Source organism: Martes martes, assembly GCF_963455335.1.
Source record: "Martes martes genome assembly, chromosome: 9".
In the NCBI taxonomy this organism is placed as follows: Eukaryota; Metazoa; Chordata; class Mammalia; order Carnivora; family Mustelidae; genus Martes; species Martes martes.
The window spans coordinates 29,960,505-29,979,625 of record NC_137896.1 but is presented as its reverse complement, the minus strand read 5'-3'; the positions used below and the strand labels follow the sequence as shown (position 1 = coordinate 29,979,625).

The 19,121-nt window shown below is 45.6% G+C and overlaps 1 protein-coding gene across 2 annotated transcripts in view; it reads left to right on the top strand.

The window, feature by feature from the left end:
• SLC23A2 (solute carrier family 23 member 2) overlaps window positions 1-19,121 on the top strand; it is a 131,698-nt gene that overhangs the window by 89,178 nt on the left and 23,399 nt on the right. For both annotated transcript variants that reach the window (XM_080812904.1, XM_080812905.1), the window contains 3 exons: window positions 9,967-10,055; window positions 11,081-11,151; window positions 12,099-12,280. In XM_080812904.1, coding sequence (XP_080669030.1) covers window positions 9,967-10,055; window positions 11,081-11,151; window positions 12,099-12,280 — 342 coding nt within the window. The remainder of the gene's footprint in view (window positions 1-9,966; window positions 10,056-11,080; window positions 11,152-12,098; window positions 12,281-19,121) is intronic.

Here is a 19,121-nt window from a genome sequence, read left to right as displayed (position 1 = left end):
AGGACCCGGGAACCCTGACCACCCCCCCCACCCCCGCCACACCATCCTTCCTGAAGTGTGGCAGGTGCTTTGTTTGGGGGTTACCTCAGTCTTTTGCCTGGGCAAAAGACTGGGAGGTCTCCCTCTGAGCTCTCTCACAAAAGACTAGACTGCAGGTGGGCTGGCCCCTTCCCAGAGGAGCCCCTCCAGTCCACCACAGGCCTGTTGCAGGCAGGCAGAGCCTTTCTTTGCTGAGAAATGGTAGGGATTGGGCCAAGAGCATCCTAGTAGCTGGTGCGGCAGCCTGTTCTCTAAGCAGATTGTCTGTCCTGAAGAGGGCGCTCCCCTGTCTCTCACCTTCCTGAGTTCTTGGGGCCTGTTCATGATGTGTGCTCACTGAGTACAGGGTGGCTGCAGGATACCCAGCTCTCAGGTCTGGGGCTCTGAACTTCCTTTTTTCAAGATTTTATTTATTTATTTGACAGAGAGCACGAGAGAGGGAATACAATACAAACAGGGTCAGAGGGAGAGGGAGAAGCAGGCTTTCCCGCTGAGTGGGAGCCTGGTGCGGGGTTCAATCCCAGGACCCTGGGATCACGACCTGAGCCGAAGGCACACGCTTAACGACTAAACGCCACCCAGGTGGCCCCGAGGGCCCTGAACTCTTAACTGTTAATAAAACTTACAAGGGTGGAGGGAAGCAGTGATTAGATTGGGGATGGGGGAGATTGGGAAGTCTCCTGCATTCTGTGTCTGTATATGTACTTGGGGTGTACGTGCAGTTTTTTGAACCCCTTGAAAGTAAAGTGGCTCCCGTGCCAGCTGACCCATAAACACTTGTGGGACTGAGGGTCCCACTGGATGATTTACCACACCTGAGAGCACTGTTGTTCTGCTATACGATCTAACATGCAGGCTGTTTAATTTCCCAGGCTGTCCCTAAAATATCTTCCCTAGTGTCCCCTCTACCTTCCTGAATCTGGATGCAGTCTGGGTCATGTGGCACATTTGTTTACTGTGTCTCTTTGGTCTCTGAATCATAGGCTGTCCTCGCATCTTTTCTCCATAAAGTACCCAGGCCAGTTGTCTTGTTGAGTCCAGTGGTCTGAATTTGTCTAACTGTGTCCTCGGGGTGGTATTTGATTTTTTCGACAATTGCCCTTCTCTGTTGTAACCTGGGGGATGGGCCCAGAAGCACGGTTGATTGAGGGTGAACATGTTTGCCAGAATGACCAGGAGCTGAGAGTCTTTCATATTCTGTCACGTGAAGCAGGCATATAGTAGCAGGTCGCAAGGTTTTCCCCTAAATTAAAAAAAAAAAAGTCCATTTAACTCAAATTTTGGGTAGGAGGTTATAGAATTGGGAGCCAGTGAGAACTTGGAGCTAATGACTTTTGAGGGAACTTTGCCTCAGTCCCCTAACCAGCTGTATTGGAGAGCTTTGGTGTCAGAGCAGGCATCACTCCTGTTCCACTGTTTTCCAGCCTTATGACTTTGGACAAGCTGCCTGTTCTCTGAAAGCCCTCTTCCCTCATTTGTAAAGTGGTAATTAATAATGGTGAAATTGTTAGCATCAAATGAGATAATGCCTAGAACCTGTCCACACCTGCCTGTTTGTTCTCATTATTTTAGTGGGCCTTCTGGAAGGGAAGGAGGCAGGCGGGTGCAGGTGAGGTGGGGGCATGCAGGGGGCAAGGACTAGGCTGTCTGGCTGAGCATCATGTCCTTGGTCCATGTGGTAGGTGGTTGCGTGCACTCCTCAGCCACACTGACAGCATCCCCTGGCCGGGGTGGGGCTCTGAATCTGTCTCAGGCCATCAGAAAATGGTTAGGGCACGTCATCCATTCCTCCTGCAGCCTGAGCACCCGCCACCTCTCCACTGAGCCTGCTCAAGTTTAGCTCCTTCAACACTGGCTTTTCCAGGATATTTCCCCTTCATTTGACATGCTGTTTCTCTGTGAGTGTTTCTGATGATCCCGGGGCTAGGAGACTGGCAGAATCCTCTTAGTACATGTGGAGTTATCAAGTTCAGTTCTCCAGAAAGTGTTTTAGGCTAACAAACTCTTGACTGGAAATATTTGATACTATAACACTTGACAAGGAGGTTATCAAAATCGTATCCAGCTAGCCCTCATGAATTCCTGTGCTCTGTCCCGACAAAGCCCTGGCTGTGAACTGTGGCTTGGGAGGGAAGCAAGTTGGCTGCTTCCCACTGCGGATCTCCAGGACTCTGTGACTGGAAGTGCTGACTGGAATGTTCATCTGATTTTAGCATTTGCCTGTAAAACAAGAATAACACAAACTTGAAGAGAAAAGGTTACACTTGGGGGTGAAAAAAAGAAAAGGTTACACTTGTCTTTAGCGAGGAGGTTTTTTTTGTTTTGTTTTGTTTTTGGTCAATCCAGAATGGATTAGAGATCCAAATGCAAGTATTAGAATAAAACAAGGGTTAAATCCTTTATAACCTAGAAGTAGGGAAAGACTTTTAAACTAGGACTTAAACCCCCAAAACAAAAGGATAATAAATTTGATGACATTAAATATAAAAAATTTTAAACTTTACATAGTAAAAATATACCATAAAAGTGACAAACTGGAAAAATATTTGTAATGTGTCACAGATAAAGTCCAAATCTCTAATATAAAAAGGACTCTTAAAAGTAAAGGTATTTTAAGAATGAAAGAATTTATTTTTATTTATTTCTTCCATTTAAAAAATATTTTTAAAAATTTTAATTCCAAAAAAAAAATTTAATTCCAGTGTAATTAACATACAGTGTTATGTTAGTTTCATGTATACAAGATAGTGATTCAACAATTCCATACATCACCCAGTGCTTATCACAAGTGTACTCTTTTTAAAAAATTAACGTATAATGTGTTACTTGTCTGTGAATCATCAGTCTTACACAATTTATAGCACTCACCATAGCACATACTCTCCCCAGTGTCCGTCACCCAGCCACCCTATCCCTCCTACCCCACTCTCCTCCAGCAACCCTCAGTTTGTTTCCTGAGATTAAGAGTCTCTTATGGTTTGTCTCCCTCCTGATCCCATCTTGTTTCAATTTTTTCCCTCCCTACCCCCCACGATCTCCCCACCGCCTCTCAAAATCCTCCTATCAGAGAGATCATATAATTGTCTTTCTCTGATTGACTTATTTCTCTTAGCATAATACCCTCTAGTTCCATCCATGGCATTGCAAATTCTGGAGGGTTTTGATGGCTGCATAGTATTCCATTGTGTGTGGGGTGCATGCACGCGTGTGTGTGTGTGTGTATGTATGTATGTATGTATATGTATACACCACATCTTCTTTATCCATTTATCTGTTGATGGACATCTAGGCTCTTTCCATAGTTTGGCTATTGTGGACATAGCTGCTATAAACATTCAGGTGCACGTGCCCCTTCGGATCACTACATTTGTATCTTTAGGGTAAATACCCAGTTGCGTGATTGCTGGGTCGTAGGGTAGCTCTGTTTTCAACTTTTTGAGGAACCTCCATTCTGTTTTCCAGAATGGCTTCACCAGCTACAAGTCAACGTATTTTAAAAAGGTCCCAAAAATTATGTAGGCAGAAAAAGCAGAAGACATGAATAGATCATAGAAAAGTCCTTCTCTGTATGTAAGAAAAAGTCAATTTATAATAATAATCTAAAACTAAAGCTACTCTGAGATACCACTTCTCACCTTTGGTAGATTCACAAAAAATAAAAATTTCGATGAGCCACTCTGATAGCAAGACTATAGGAGAACATCTTATACATTGCTGTCAGGAGTGAAAATAGTTCAACCCTTATAAAGAAGAATTTTACAATATCTAGAGTATATATGCATTTACCATTTGATCTAGCAATCCCACTTACAGAAATTTACTCTGAAGATACACTCCCATAAATGCAAAACAATGCCCCAAAAGTTATATATTGCTGTATCATTTGTAATGGCAAAATATTTAACAACTCAAATGCGTATCTGCAGGAGACTGGCTGCTATTTGTACATCACACAGTATAGTCCATGCAGCCCTGAGAAAAAATGGGGACGATCTCTGTGAAGTGGTATAGAGTAAGTTCCAGGATATGCAGGAAAAAACAAGTGGCAAAAAAGTATGAGTGCAGGCATGAAGGAACAAGGATAATTGGGAATGAAGGAAAATGGTTAACTGTAGGAAATAGCTGAGAATGGGACGGAGGGGATGGGATAGGAGTGAGACTTTTCTGGTATATATCTCTCTGTGGTTTGATCTTTAAACTGTACAAATGTTCAACATGCTCAAAACATAAATCTAAAAGGATGAAGAAAAGCAAATCCTAAAATTATAGAAACACGTGAGCCTAACTACATGTCAGATTGCTAACCACACAGAAAAGAATTCATTCACAGACTTCAGAACACAGTACTTTCCATGCCTGTATTTTAAGGACAAAACAGAAATCTTAATAGTCTTTTTTTTTTTTTTAAGAGTTTATTCAAAATGAATCCTAGCTCAGTTCACTAAATGCCACCCCAGTAACTGTGAGCCCACCTGGAGTTTCATCTCGGTTTCTAAATCCCATTCTCCACTAAAATGGACTGGGCTTCCTGGAGTACTAGACTCCAGGGCCAGGACTGAGAAAAAGTGCATGTTGACCCTGGAGCATTTTGTGTCAGAAAGCAAAGACCTCAAAAAATAAGGTGGTGGGGGACGTTGGGGGAGAGTCATGTCATAAAGAAGGGGAACCTGCTTGAACAGGCTGCTTTGGGCAAGTTTTGGATAGTTTATTAAGAAGAATAGTCACAGAAGTGAATTTTAAAACTAAATGAAAAAGGAATTCGTGCATCTGCGGTGATGTTCAAAAAAGAAAGAGAACAAGATAAAGTTGAGCAAAAAGGCAAGCTCTTCTTTACAAAAGGCCAAAAATTAAATGAGGATAGAATGATCAAACAGAAAACTTGTCATTTTTAACCTATGTAAGAATGTTAATAAGCTAGTGGGAATATAATATTCACACAGTCTAAGAATCACCCTACAGATAGTTTATTAATTACAAAAGGAAAAAGGTCCTTTTTAAATGGAGAGTCTAGCAGTCACTGCCCTAACCAGGCTTTCCCACCTCGTGGGACAATCTGATATACCAGGCAGGCCTGCTGATGGGATGCTCTAAGAAGTGCACGACACCTGAGCAGTCTCCTTGCCAGAAGAGTTTAGCCTGGTTCTAAACGTTTCACAAGACAACCAAATGCAGTATAGGAACTCTGATTGGATTTGGGGGAGCAGGGGCAGATATAAACACTTTTATAAATAAATAAATTTAAATACGGCCTGAATAGTAGATAATGTTTTTGAATTAATGTCATGGGTATGACATGGGAAAACGATGATGTAGGAGGGGGTGTTTATTCTTAGAAGATTCAAGGTCCTTTCCAGATAGTTCAGCTGATAGAACATACATATGGGAAATAACAGGAAAATGTTAGCAGTTAAGAGTTTCCTTTGACAAACTGTGTTTTGCTTTTCCTTAAGGGACTGAGGATATACATTCCTGATGACAGATTCAGTTTTGAAACTATAATTCCTTGAGGTGAAGCCTGTTCTCTATTTTTTAGAGATTATTTTAAAATTGTGCTGCCATGTAGACTCAAGTATATATTTATTTGACAATGAGATGTTTTGCATGAACTGAATTGCTTTCTTGGTAGATCAGGAATCCAGGCACAGAGTGTACTTTCTGTGTTGAGTGACTGTTTTCGTTTTACTCATTTTCATTAAATGATTCAGTTCCAGGGAGATAACATTTCTTACCTTCCAGGTGCTGCTTGTAGTGCTGACCTACCCTTTTAAACTTTTTAAAAACCTTTCTCCTGATGATACCAGGTAGGATTGCTAGCCCCTAGGGCCTGGGGAAGTTGTCAGGTTTTGTCTGGAATATTCATGCACATTTGACTCTCTGTCCTCTCTACCCAGTGCTTGTAATCTTTACCCCCCCCAAAATTCCTTTCCCTGATTTGTTAAAATCAACATGGCAGAAAGACTTTTTTTTTAAGATTTTATTTATTTGTCAGAGAAAACACAAGCAGGGAGAGCAACAGAGGGAAAGGGAGAAGCAGGTTCCCCGCTGAGCAAGGAGCCTGATGCGGGGCTCAATCCAAGGACCCTGAGATCATGACTTGAGCTGAAGGCAGGCACTTAACTGACTGAGCCACCCAGGTGTCCCAGAAAGACTTCTTATTTCTAGTCTAATAAAATTCTTCTTGAAGAATAGCATTTGTAAATAGTGCCTTTAATTCATTCATTGATTGCTAAGTGAAGGTTGGTGCTGGGGACACAATGATGATGGGTGAAAGGGCCCAGCTTCTACTGTCAGGAGGTTCTGACCCGTGGGGAGAGGGGCAGGTCCACATGCAGGGAGCTCGGCAGCACAGAGTGCTTAGGTGCTACTGAGGGAGCCCATGGAGGCCGAGGTGCACGCATAGACCTGCCCTGGGCTGGCAGGTCCTGGAGCCGACGCACAGACCACAAACGGAGTCAGGCCATGGCCTATTAGAATGCCTTCTGAGAATGTTTTGGGGTTAAGGTCACCTTTCCCAGTTCCCCCACAGTGGTCCTTTCTGAGCAATATTGCTCTTGCCTGCTGGCACAGTGTGGGGCTTTTGCCCATGGTCCGCCCTGACCTTCAGTACATTGGCCCCCGCCACTGTCAGGTGTCTGCAGTTCTCAGTTCTCGGAGGATTCCTGAGGCTGCTATGTGGCTCGAGTTTGTGCCTGTTCTTCTCCCTGCCTGGACTCTTTGTAGCCCCTCCCATGTGTGGCGAAGTGCTTCTGGCCCTTTAGTTTGGGTCGGTGACTGCTCCTACAGCCATCCCCAGCTTCGTGTGTGGCCATGACTAGCTGTGTCCTTCGCGCAGCAGAAACTCCTCGGCAACCCAGGGGTTGTTTTTTCTGTCACTGTAAAGCAGTAAATCCCTTTACTGGCACAGGGGTAGTCTGCCTTTGTGGTGCCTTGGTGCCTCAGCTTTACCCAGAAACGATTGCTCGGTATGCAGACTGGAGGCCTCATCTGAGACTCTGATGCACTAGGCCAGGGTGAGATGCAAAAAGTGCTGTTTTTAACCAGCACCCCAGGGATCATGAAGCAGCTTCCTGGCAGCTTGCCGGGTGACTTGGAGAAGTCCTGACCAGAAAAGCCTGAGTTATAGGGGAACGCATTTTGAACCCGAGGAAGGAGATCCTGGAATGTTTCCTGGAGGACGTGGTATTTTCTCTGTGCCTTTGAGTGAGGAATAAAAATTGATTGTTGGAAGTGAGTTGATGACTGAGAAGGGCAGAGGCTCAGAAGTGAGAAGCTAGAGTGCAGGTCTGTGAAGGGGCTGCTGAGGAAGAGCCTGGGGCCCAGAGCTCTGGTCTCCTGGGTTCCGAGGAGGAAATGGGGTGCCTCCAGCAGACTTTTAAAGGAAGTAAGGCTTAGGTTAGGTTTTTCTCCATCCTAAGGCTAGAGCCCGACATGGGAATGCGTCGGCACGGTAAAGGTGCCTGTCTGCTCAGATTTTTTTTCCTCCTAACGTCTAGGGACACTATTAACCTTAAAAGCTCATCTGCAAAAACCCACCATCTCTTCCCATGTTTCAGATAATACTTTCCCCTCTACACTGGGGTGGCACACTTTTTCTGTAAAGGTACAAGCAGTAAACATTTTGGGCTCTGTGGTCTCTCTTGGGACTACTAGACTCCACCATTGTAACCCCAAAGCAGCTGAGGACAGATGCCAAATAGACGGGAGTGGCTGTGTCCTGGGGAAACCTTCCTCACAAAGACGAGTCATTTGCCGGATTGGGTTCGTGGGCCAGTTTGCCAGTCCCCGGTGTAAAGACAGGCACAGTTTAATTTGTTTCCCTTCCTGCCGTCAGGACAAAGTAAAAGAGTGGGCAGTCCTGCCCACATGGGGGAGCCCAGGGACCCAAGGCGGTGACTGGCGTGTGACCAAGTGTAGAGAGATGAGCCCTGTGCAGGCAGACGGTCAGCTGTCTGCTGGGGAAGAGCTTCAGAAAGCCCCGTCAGCCACTGAGAGTATCTAGTGTGTACAGCAGCCGCCCCCATCCTCCTGCCAGCGCTTCGTGGGGCGGGCATTGTGCGCGGGGCTGAACCTTGAACATGTGAACCAGCCCTTTCCAGAGAGTCCTGCGAGCCTGGGGTAGCACAGGTGGGGATTTCCTGTTACCACACACTTTCAAAGGAATGCAGGGTCCCAGTTGATTGAAATGAGGGAGATTCTTTGCAGTTGTGTTCTCAGGACCTTTGTTCATGGTTAAGCCATAAAATGTTTGCCCTGAAAGGTGCCCAGGTGATGGTCTGGTCCAGACGAGGTCAGGAGTAGTTCATGTCCCTGGGAGTGGAACCCAGAGCCAGTCTTTACTTTCCTATCAGTGAGTCAACCAGTGTGGTGTCGATGGCACCATTTCTAGGACGAGGTCTCTAAATGCAATCCACGTTATGTGGCCCTGGGATGTGATGCTGGAAATCCAAAACGATAGTAAAGCAGATATTATTTGGGCCATTTGAGACGGCATCCATTCCAGATTAGATGCTGACCTCCCTTTGCCCCTTCAGGGCATTTCTGAAAATTTATCAAACCAGACAGTGTTTTCCTTTAATATATATTCCCACTTCAGGTGACCTTCACTCCCACTTTCGACGGTACTGTGCTCTGGGCCCTTCCGACAGGTAATCATAAATGGATGGTTGGTAGAGGGCGTGCCCACATGAGTGACAGCCAGCAATGCCTCTGGTCTGTCCCGTGCAGCCCACCTCTGCACCCTAGTGCCAGCCAGCATCCTGCCTTCTCGCAATGATTTCATGGCATGATTGAAACAGCCAGGAGAACAAGAGAATCTTGAGCCCGTGGCTGGCGCAGAGAGGTGTGTGCCAGCTCTGGGCTTGTAACAAGGCTCCTTCAGCCAGAGCCACCTCCTCTTAGCTCACTTCCTGTTCCAGTTGGGGTCAGATATGCTGTCAGAGCACAGAGGGGCATGTGCTGGGTGCCAGTCCGCTGGCCAGGACGCTGACACAAGGCTGCTGGGGAGTATTTCAAAAGGATCTGGACATCTGGGAGTTGCCAGCCCTGCCAACAGAAGGAGTCATTTTTAGATTTCACCCTGAATATGTTAAAAATAGCAGTCAAGTTCTCATGTTAGCCTGTAAAGCTACCTTCATACAATTATAGCTGAAATGTTGTACACATTCAAAAATCTTTTGAATTTGAGTAGCTCAGGTGTTCAAAAAGGCAACATGAGTATCTAAAATGTAATTGAATGGTGGCGTTTGAGGATTGAAGGCAGGAGATTTTACAGAGAGTCTGCATGCTTTCAGGGTTCTTTAAAAATAGGGTTTAGAACTCTTGAGTATTTTTTATGATTAAGCAGGATATTATGTCTACCATTGATTTGTAACTTAGAGCTTTTCTTTCCTCAGTAGTTCTAGATCACTAATGTGATTATGATGCTTATCCTGTAGGATTTAGGGCAGTTTTTGATTTACAAAATGGAATGATGGGGGGGGGTAGATTTTTCTCCTGTGATAACCAATAAGGATGTGAATGGGAGGAGGAGGAGGAGGGTGGTAAATTGGAAGACACATGGGTGTTTAAGAAGGAGCTCACAAGCTCAGCAGGAGAGCAAGACGCCCGAATGCCCGACATCCCCCACCCCCGAGGGGAAAGGTGGTGATGGCAGGACCTGGTATTGGGGTGTGGGCGCTGACCAGAGGGCTCCCCCAGGGCCCATGCGGGGCTGTGTGTGGGGAGAGCAGCAGGAGGGGAGGACGGAGAAGCCGGCGGCCCTGGCCGTGTGCAGAGGAGAGCTGTGTAGCCCGGGTCTCTTTCTCCCTGGAGTGCCTGCATTAACTCATGTGCTGTGTGTCTATGGAAAAGACTGTTAAGCTGTCAAATCGTGAACTACCTCGGTAGTTCCTGATGCCGTGATCATGGTTTTGGTCTCGTTTCTTTTAGGTTACCCCTGTTTCAGGCCAGTGCTTTTGCATTTCTGGCCCCTGCTCGAGCCATCCTGTCTTTAGATAAATGGAAATGTAACACCACAGGTAACTGCAGTTATTTCCACGTACGTCATTGGGGTCCCTTAGCGCAGGTGGTAGAAGGGAGGCCTGGACGTGCTGCCCTCGGCAGTCTTAAATCCTTTCTGGAATCAGGCACAGAACACACAAACCAACAAACTACTTAGAACACTCCAGTCTGTGGATCGTGTTTCTGTCTCTCTCTCTCCCCCACTCGTTCATCCCTAACCCCAGAGCAAGTAAGGACCAGAAGGAGCCTCATTTCTCTATGCTAATGAAATTGATAACGATGGGAATGGACTAGAACAACATTTGTGCTATTTTTCTGCCTCTTTTCTTTCAGTGGATTTTATGAACCACCAGTAATCACTCTCTTTGCTGCATCAGCATCCTTCTCTGAACCATCTTTGCTTTTGAAGGACCTGGCTGCTTTGGTTTTCTGCAAATGACTTTCACCCCCCACCCCCACCCCACCCCATTAGTGATTACAGAGATCCTTAAATAGCCTGATAAGGTCAGGAAAAAATCAGGGGGTTTGAGAAAAATCAGATAGTCCTGTTGTACTCTCAAAATAGTTACACTTTTTGGTTCTAGGAGCAAAGTTTTCCAACCTTCGTTTCCTTCCTTGCTCCTAGGAGTTAGTTGGTGACCACGGATTTGATTTAGGAACTGGAAATGGCCCTCTGTTTTCTCCAGACTTTAAAAAAACCTCAGTCAGCAGCCTTGCTATCAGGCATTTCACTTAGCTCCGCTGCTTGCAAAGGTTGGTCTTTGTGTGAGGAGGCCACTAGCAGTGTGCATCCCCGGTTCAGTCAGCTTTTGACGCGCCGGGAGCGCTCAGTCGATGGCTACATGTGGTTACGTTAGCGTTGGGAGTCCACCTTTCAGTATGGTAAGCCATACTGTCGTAACTGGAATTTCAGGGATGGGTATTTTATACAAATATACGTAAAACAGGGAAGAAATTTCTCCTTACAAAGAGTGAAATGAATATATCCTGTGAAACATCAGTGTCACTCCAAAAAAATATTGTCTTTGTTTTTGTTTTCAAGATGTTTCAGTGTCCAATGGAACCACAGAGCTGCTGCACACAGAGCACATTTGGTACCCCCGGATACGCGAGGTAAAACGTGAGCACGGTCCGCGTGCGGCTTCTTTGTGTTTCTCCCCCGCTTCCCTGTTGGCTGTGCCCAAGAAATTGGGCTTCCTTGCGCCAAGCCCTCCTTTTCTTTTTCAACTTTGGACATGTTTATTTCTTCCGTGAAACTAAGGTGCCATCACCATAAAATGAAGTGTGCAGAAATGCTTTATGCCACCATCCAGTGTTGTTTCTTGCTCTTCATTTCCCTCCCCGCCCCTCACCGTGTGCCCACAGACCAGAAGTACAACCTCCAGTGTAACCGGCCCAGAGGGACACGGCTCCCTGGCAGGGAGTGACAGAGGCTGGCCTATGGGCAGCAGAACTCTTCATCCCAGCCTGCGTTTGCCCATGTGTGGGGAAGGAATTAAAGATACTGGTCTGCTGTGGTGCACTTGAACAGAACAGGGCATGGGAGTCCTCAGCCGTGAAGAATGGCTGATGGTTTATCCAGAATTTCCCAAACCTGTAAGATCTTTTACCATTAGTTCAGAATGGACGTAGACACAGCCCTTCTCCACTATAGGAAGGTTCTTTTAGAATTTGTATCGATAATATTACCTTCTCAGTGTCCCTCAGGGATTCATTCTAGAGTCTGTGCTGGAGTGTTCCTCTGAGGCTGGCTTTGAATGTCCCGTGTCTTGAGCGGGAATGATAATTCTCTCAATTGTCCGTGGGGAGGCAGGTTGGCTGTACATCTGTCAGTGCCCGTTTCTGTAATGCTCCTGTGGCAACCATGTGATTCGTAGGTTGGCTAGACCCTACTCACTCCAGTGGTTTCTTTTGAGGCCTCAGGAATTTTCCAGCTGTGTCATGCCTGTTAGGTAGTAAGTCGCTGCTTGGCAGAACTGTCCAGTGTGGTTGCGGGTGACATTTGGAGTGTACGATCTACAGGCTGCTCACTCTCCTGTCTCTGGCCTCTCTCGTTCCAGATCCAGGGTGCCATCATCATGTCCTCACTGATAGAAGTGGTCATCGGCCTCCTCGGCCTGCCTGGGGCTCTGCTGAAATACATCGGGCCCCTGACCATTACACCCACGGTGGCCCTCATCGGGCTGTCCGGCTTCCAGGCGGCAGGAGAGAGAGCGGGGAAGCACTGGGGCATCGCCATGCTGTGAGTGCTCTAGACCGCTCAGCACAGACTGTCAGCACCTCCCTTTCCCACCACCCAGTGGCAGCCTCGGCAGGGTGGGGTGGGGGGGTTGGTGGTGTTCTGAGCATTTATACAGACCTTAGGAGATAGGTGGTGTTTTTGTTTTTTTATTTCAAAGTAAGAATAGTCTGATAGTGTAAACTTGATTTGTTTCTTGGCAGAAAGTTATCAAAGGGTTTAAGTCCCAGAGGTTGGGGAGTGACATTGCAGTCAAGGTATTCCAAAGACCTGTTTGGCAGCCATGTGTAGAGGGAGGGTTGTAAGGCTTCGCACTTTAGGAAGGGGATGTAAGATGGTGATGCCATTAGTTTTTAACTTTCAAGGTCATGCCAAGTCTCTTGCACATGAGGGGAAACACTGAGAAGCCAGATCCTTTAGATGAGACTCAAAAAAACCCTTCCAGGTTGGCAGGAGACAGGGGTGCTGTAGGAGGGTGTGTTGGCATTGAAGGAGATGTGACTCCCTAGGGTCCTGCCTACACCTGTGGGGAGGCCAAGGCCCTGGCTGGTCCTTCAGCGTGGAAGTGCGAGTCCATTAAAGATGTCATTTGCCCCTTGATGTGTTGTCAGTAAAGACATCCAGGACCTTGGTAATATTATAAGATTGATTATTAGAGCCGTGGAACTCTATACCACAAATAGAACCCGCATTCTTTCTGTGTGCCTGAAGAGCACATGTAAGAGTTGATCTTGTCAGAGGGAAATGGTACAAAACCTGCAATTTTGCCAATCAGTGAAATTCCTAAAACCAAGTAAATAATCATAGAAGGGAATTTTCCGGTTGTTTTGTTTTGTGAGTTCTTCTGTAATTGTCTAACAGCATGCGCTCTGCCCGAGCCTGTGCTTTGGTACTGCTTTGCCACACACTCGTGTGCACTGTAAGTTAAGGTAGGCACCGCCGTTCGCCCCGTTCAACAGGAAGAGAGGCAGAGGCCCAAAGAGGCAAAGTTCGTTGCCCCGGCTTGCACAGCCAGTAAGTGGCTGCGATGGTTTTCAGAACCCAAATAGTCTGACCAGAATTTACCCTGTAACACTTAATCCTGCCGGTCTGTGCTGGAACGAGTAAAGTGCATCCTTGCGAAATTATAATCCATCTATCCTTACAGATTAAGGTATGTGGAAATGTCCAGGATTGTTCTTAATTTTCTCGTTTCACTGAAGGTTGGTCACTATTACCCACACCAGCACGGGTGGGTAGAAGGACGTGGAAGAATGTCTGTTCAGTGAAATGCAGTAAGTTGCAGGAAGGAGAAGATGTAATTACCATCATACGGTAATTAGAAACCAGCAGCAAAAGGGTGAACAAAACCCCCAGATCACTTAGAAGCTGTAAAGTGCTGTTATAAATCGCTCCTAGTCAGAGGGGAAATTGAAAGTTCACAATTACTGATAATTTTAGAAGATTAGGGTAAGAACCGACCAATTCCACAGAGCAGTCAGAGTTGTTCTAAAAAAAAAAAAAAAAAAAACGCACAATCTTGGGGTGCCTGCGTGGCTCAGTCTGCTTATTCCTCTCCCTCTGCTCTCCTCTGCACCACTCTCTCACTCTCTAAATAAATTTTTAAAATCGTTAAAAAAAAAAACAACAACAAACCCACACAGTCTTAAAGGCAAAGTACATGAAGAGCTTATCTCTAGAATCTAGAAAAACAGGATAAAAATGAGCCTAATGGAAGCAGGGGACCAAAAATAAATACATATACAAAAATATGGAAAAAATAAAAATGAAAAATCCCAATAGTGGTTCTTTGGAAAGTAACATGTGGACACGCTTCTGACAGGGCTAACTGAGCAGGGAAGAAGGGGAAGGCACAAATGGAGGATAAAGCCTTAGGTCCACGGAGGAAGAGTTCTAGCTATGCTTCCTGTCCCCAAATTTAAAAACAACAACAGCAAATTAATAAAATGGGTGGTTTCCAGAAAAGCAGAAAAACCCAAACAGGCTCCTCCTCACCCTGACCATTCAATGTCGGGGTTCCTCAGAACCTGGTTTCAGGCTGCCTCCCCGCCACATGCTTTTCCCCCGGGGGACCCCATCTAGCACACAACCCCGGCAAGCCTCTGTTACGCTGGTGACTTCCACAGAAGCCTGCAGCCAGACCTCCGGACACTAGACTTCAAGTCCAAGCCCTGGCCTGCACCCTCCAGGTGCTGGGACACAAGACACCTCAAACTTCAGAGGAAGAAAGTGTCAAGCTTTTGACTCCCAAACCACTCCTCCCCTCCTGCCATCTTGCTCTCCATCAGGGCCACAACACACACCCAGCTGGTGAAGCCAGAAGTCCTCCAGGTGTCCCTGGTTCTTTGCTTCCTCTCTCCCCCCACGTGCACGCCACCTTTCTGCTGCACCTCCAGAGCCAGTCCCGCCACTGGACAGTCCTCATCCTTGGTCATTGCTTCCAGACTGGTCTCCAGCTTCCGCTTGCTTCCTTCTTGCCCATTCACAGCCCTGTGAGGTACTTGGTCACTCTCTGCTCCTTTCTCCGCCTTATGAAACTCTACTTGGACACAAGCTAGAATTTTGGAAGCTTGTAGGTCTTTTCGTTGTCTATGTCTGAAACCTCCCTCACTGTCCCTCATTCTGTTTACATCTCGCACTGGGCACTTGGGGCCTTTTCACTCTGGAATCGCAGACATTTGGGAGTGGGGGTGGAGTGGGAAATGATCTTGAATTATTTCAAGGATGCCTTCCTCCCCTCCATTCCTGCTTGTCCCTTTCTGGAACTTTTGGAATGTTGGACCTCTCAAGCCCTTCCTCTGCTTTCCAAATCATTTTTTTTCTCTGTTCATGGGAAAATTTCCTCAGTTGTATCTGTGTATCCACTGTCCAGCTTTTCCTTTCGGCTCTCCTGTTTTTTAATTTCCAGCCAACTTCTTTTGTACTTGGGCTGCCAGCTCTGTAAGGCTTCGGCTCGGTGCTGGTCCCCACGGCACCTCCAGCACGTGGCCCACTGCCTGTCACAGAGCAGATGTTTAGTAAGCACCTCGTAATAAGCAAGGGGAGGACTGGGGCTTATGAGTACACCCCTGACCGCAGGAGGAGGCAATGCTGCCAGAGGATTTTATCCCTAAAAAAAAGTTCTGGGCTCCAGTGGTTAGTGAGTATATTATATTTCAAGGAAGGGCAAATTTCCACACTTGTTAAGTGGTTCTGGCACTTTGAGAAACCAGGGAAACTTCCCAGCCAATTTTATCTACATGGCAGATTCTTTTTTTTTTAAAGATTTTATTTATCAGATAGAGATCACAAGTAGGCAGAGAGAGAGAGAGGAAGGGAAGCAGGCTCCCTGCTGAGCAGAGAGCCCGATGCGGGGCTCGATCCCAGGACCCTGGGATCATGACCTGAGCGGAAGGCAGAGGCTTTAACCCACTGAGCCACCCAGGCGCCCCTACATGGCAGATTCTGACAGAGCTAATACCAAAGGGAGGTTCTGGACCAACATTTTCTTTCCTCCCTATGGCTGGTGTCAAGCCCCAAGCTTAGTGCAGATATGTTTAGATAGTAGCATGCCAAAGCTCAGCGTCTTTCTCTACTTTGTCTCCTTGTGATCTTTTATTTTTTTTAAAGATTTTATTTATTTGACAGAGATCACAAGTAGGCAGAGAGGTAGGCAGAGAGAGAGAGGGGGAAGCAGGCTCCCTGCTGAGCAGAGAGACCAATGTGGGGCTTGATCCCAGGACCCTGGGATCATGACTTGAGTGGAAGGCAGAGACTTTAACCCACTGAGCCACCCAGGCGCCCCTGATCTTTTAAAAGGCAAGTGTGCAGAAGACTCTTTTCAGAAAAAGGCCTTAGTGTCCAGCTCTGCACACGCAGTTTATTTTCTTAGTGCCATATCTAGTAGCATATCTTGGAAGAATGTTCTTTGGAACATGGTTTGGGAAAATGATGCTATAGATAATAATAAAAGAGCCAGCACACTATGTGTGTCATTTTAGGAACTCAAGGATGATTAAATATTAGGGGGGAAAAAGTTTTTATTTTTATTTTTTTTTAAGATTTTATTTATTTATTTGACAGGCAGAGATCACAAGTAAGCAGAGAGGCAGGCAGAGACGAGGGGGATGCAGGCTCCCTGCTGAGTACAGAACCTGATGCCAGGTTGGATCCCAGGACCCTGAGATTATGACCTGAGCCAAAGGTAGAGGCTTAACCCACTGAGCCACCCAGGTGCCCCCCCCCCCAAAAAAAAGTTTTTAAAGACTTATTTGTAAGAGAGCGAGAGCACAAGTGGGGGGTAGCAGTAGGCAAAGGGAGAAGCAGGCTCTCTGCTGAGCAGGGAGCCCAGTGCAGGGCTCCATCCCAGGACCCTGAGATCATGACCTGAGCTGAAGGCAGACGCTTAACCAACTGAGCCACCCAGACGTCCCTAGAAAATTTATTATAGACCCATGGTGGATTTAATTAATAAACAACCATGATGACAACTAAATCAGTCAAATTCAGTCTCTGTCTTTGCTGCCAACTATTAGTAGTATGGGAATAGAAGGATATTTCATGAATAAAATTTTTAAGTCCTCATTCTTTAACAATGGAAGACAAATATCAGGCTGGCCTGCCAAAATCAGAAACCAAGATAAGCATGTTTATTATTACCAGTATCATTTAAGGTTGTTCTGGACGTGCTACTCAGTGAATAAGAAAATAAAGTAATATGGGCCATTCCCAGAGAAGTCAGAGAGAAGGGAATGGTGACTTGCTGTTACAAGAATTAAAATACATTTCAGAACTTAATAACAATACTGTAGCCCTGGGAAGGATGGACATTGGTAGAGCAGAAGAGCGATCAAAACAGAACCAAGAAGAAATTAATATTTAGTGTAAGATGGCAATCATATTGGAAGTCAGTGGGGAATAGAAAAATTACATGAGAAAAATTATTTAGAAAAAATTTCGATTCCTATTTTATATCAGATTACATTTCAGTTGAATTAAAGACTTAAGTATAGAAAGTAAAACAATGTGCCAGAAGAAAATGTACATAAATGTTTAATCGTGGGCGGGGAAGATTTTTTTTTTTAAGATTATTTATTTTTGCAAGAGAGAGTGTGTGAGGTCAGAGGGAGAAGCAGACACCCCACAGAACAGGGATCCTGATGCGGGACTCCATCCCGTGACCCTGGAGTCATGACATGAGCTGAAGGCAGACATTTAACCATTGAGCCACCCAAGCGCCCAGGGGAAGATCCTTCTTAAAGCAGCTATTGAAAAGGGAAAGACTGATAGATTTTACTACCAATGCATTTAAAACTCCCATCAAAACCCACTGAAATTAAGCCTCTGCCTTTGGCTCACGTCATGATCCCAGGGTCCTGGGATCAAGCCCTACATTGGGCTCTCTGCTCAGCGGGGAGCCTGCTTCCCCCTCTCCCACTCCCCCTGCTTGTGTTCCCTCTCTCGCTGTGTCTCTCTCTGTCAAATAAATAAATAAAATCTTAAAAAAAAATTTTAGCCTTTATCTAGCCCTTTATCCAATATGTCATTTGCAAACATCTTCCATTTTGTAGGTAACCTTTTAGTTTTGTTGATTGTTTCCTCTGCTGTGCAGAAGCTTTTTATCTTGATGAAGTCCCAACAGTTCATTTTTTCTTTTGTTTCCCTTGCCTCCAGAGATGTGCCTATTAAGAAGCTGCTATGGCTGAGGTCAAAGGGGTTGCTGCCTGTTTTCTCCTCTAGAATTTTGGTGGTTTCTTGTCTCACATTTTGGTCTTTCATCTAAGGAGACTTTTTTGAGTTAAAAACAAAGAACAGCGGGGCACCTGGGTGGCTCAGTGGGTTAAAGCCTCTGCCTTCCGCTCAGGTCATGATCCCAGGGTCCTGGGATCGAGCCCCGCATCGGGCTCTCTGCTCAGCGGGAAGCCTGCCTCCCCCTCTCTCTCTGCCTGCCTCTCTGCCTACTTGTGATCTCTGTCTGTGAAATAAATAAATAAAATCTTTAAAAAAACCAAACTAAATTATAAATGAATCTTGGATATATTTACAACAAATTCCATTAAAAAGGTTAAGGTCCTTAATTTATAGTTTCATTAAGGGAGAGTCCTGGTGAAATAATGGATGAAGGGTATCATATGAGCAGCCATTTAATAAAATAAAGGAAGTGTAAATAGCTAACTATTATGTAAAAAGGGTTAGCCTCCTCAGTTATCACAATGCTGCATATTCACAGGGATTTTTTTTTTTTTAAGATTTATTTATTTTAGAGAGCTGGGGGAGGGACAAAGGGAGAGAGAGAGAATCCCGAAGCAGACTCCCCACTGAGCGTGGAGCCCAATGTGGGGCTCGATCCCAGGACCCTGAGATCATGACCTGAGCCAAAATCAAGAGTCAGCCACTTAACTGATGGAGTCACCTAGGTGCCCCTTCACAGGGATTATTAGCAGTGGGGGTAGTGGTGGTGAGTCAGACTGTACTGACATGGGTTCCTAAGTCAGCCAAGAGAGGCACAGTTAGAGGCAGGTTCTCAAGAGAGGATAAATGGGGTGACATTTCCAACTCCAAGCATTGGTCCTGGATGAGAACTGCTTTTCATGAGAAAACATTATTTTGATTACTTTCATACAGTTTTCAAACCTGTTCAAATACAGAATAGTGTAAGGAACCCCCATGTACCATCACTGCATATATTAAATATATTAAAATTCTAGTCATTTGAAGTTCAACAGTAATTAAACAGGAAAATCTAAATTAAAGTAATAGTTCCTCCCACCCACTGCCACCCCTCAAAAAAAAAAAAAAAAAAAAAGTCACGATTAATGAGTGAGAAGTTCGTATTTGCCCTGTATGCCTGAATACGAACATAGTG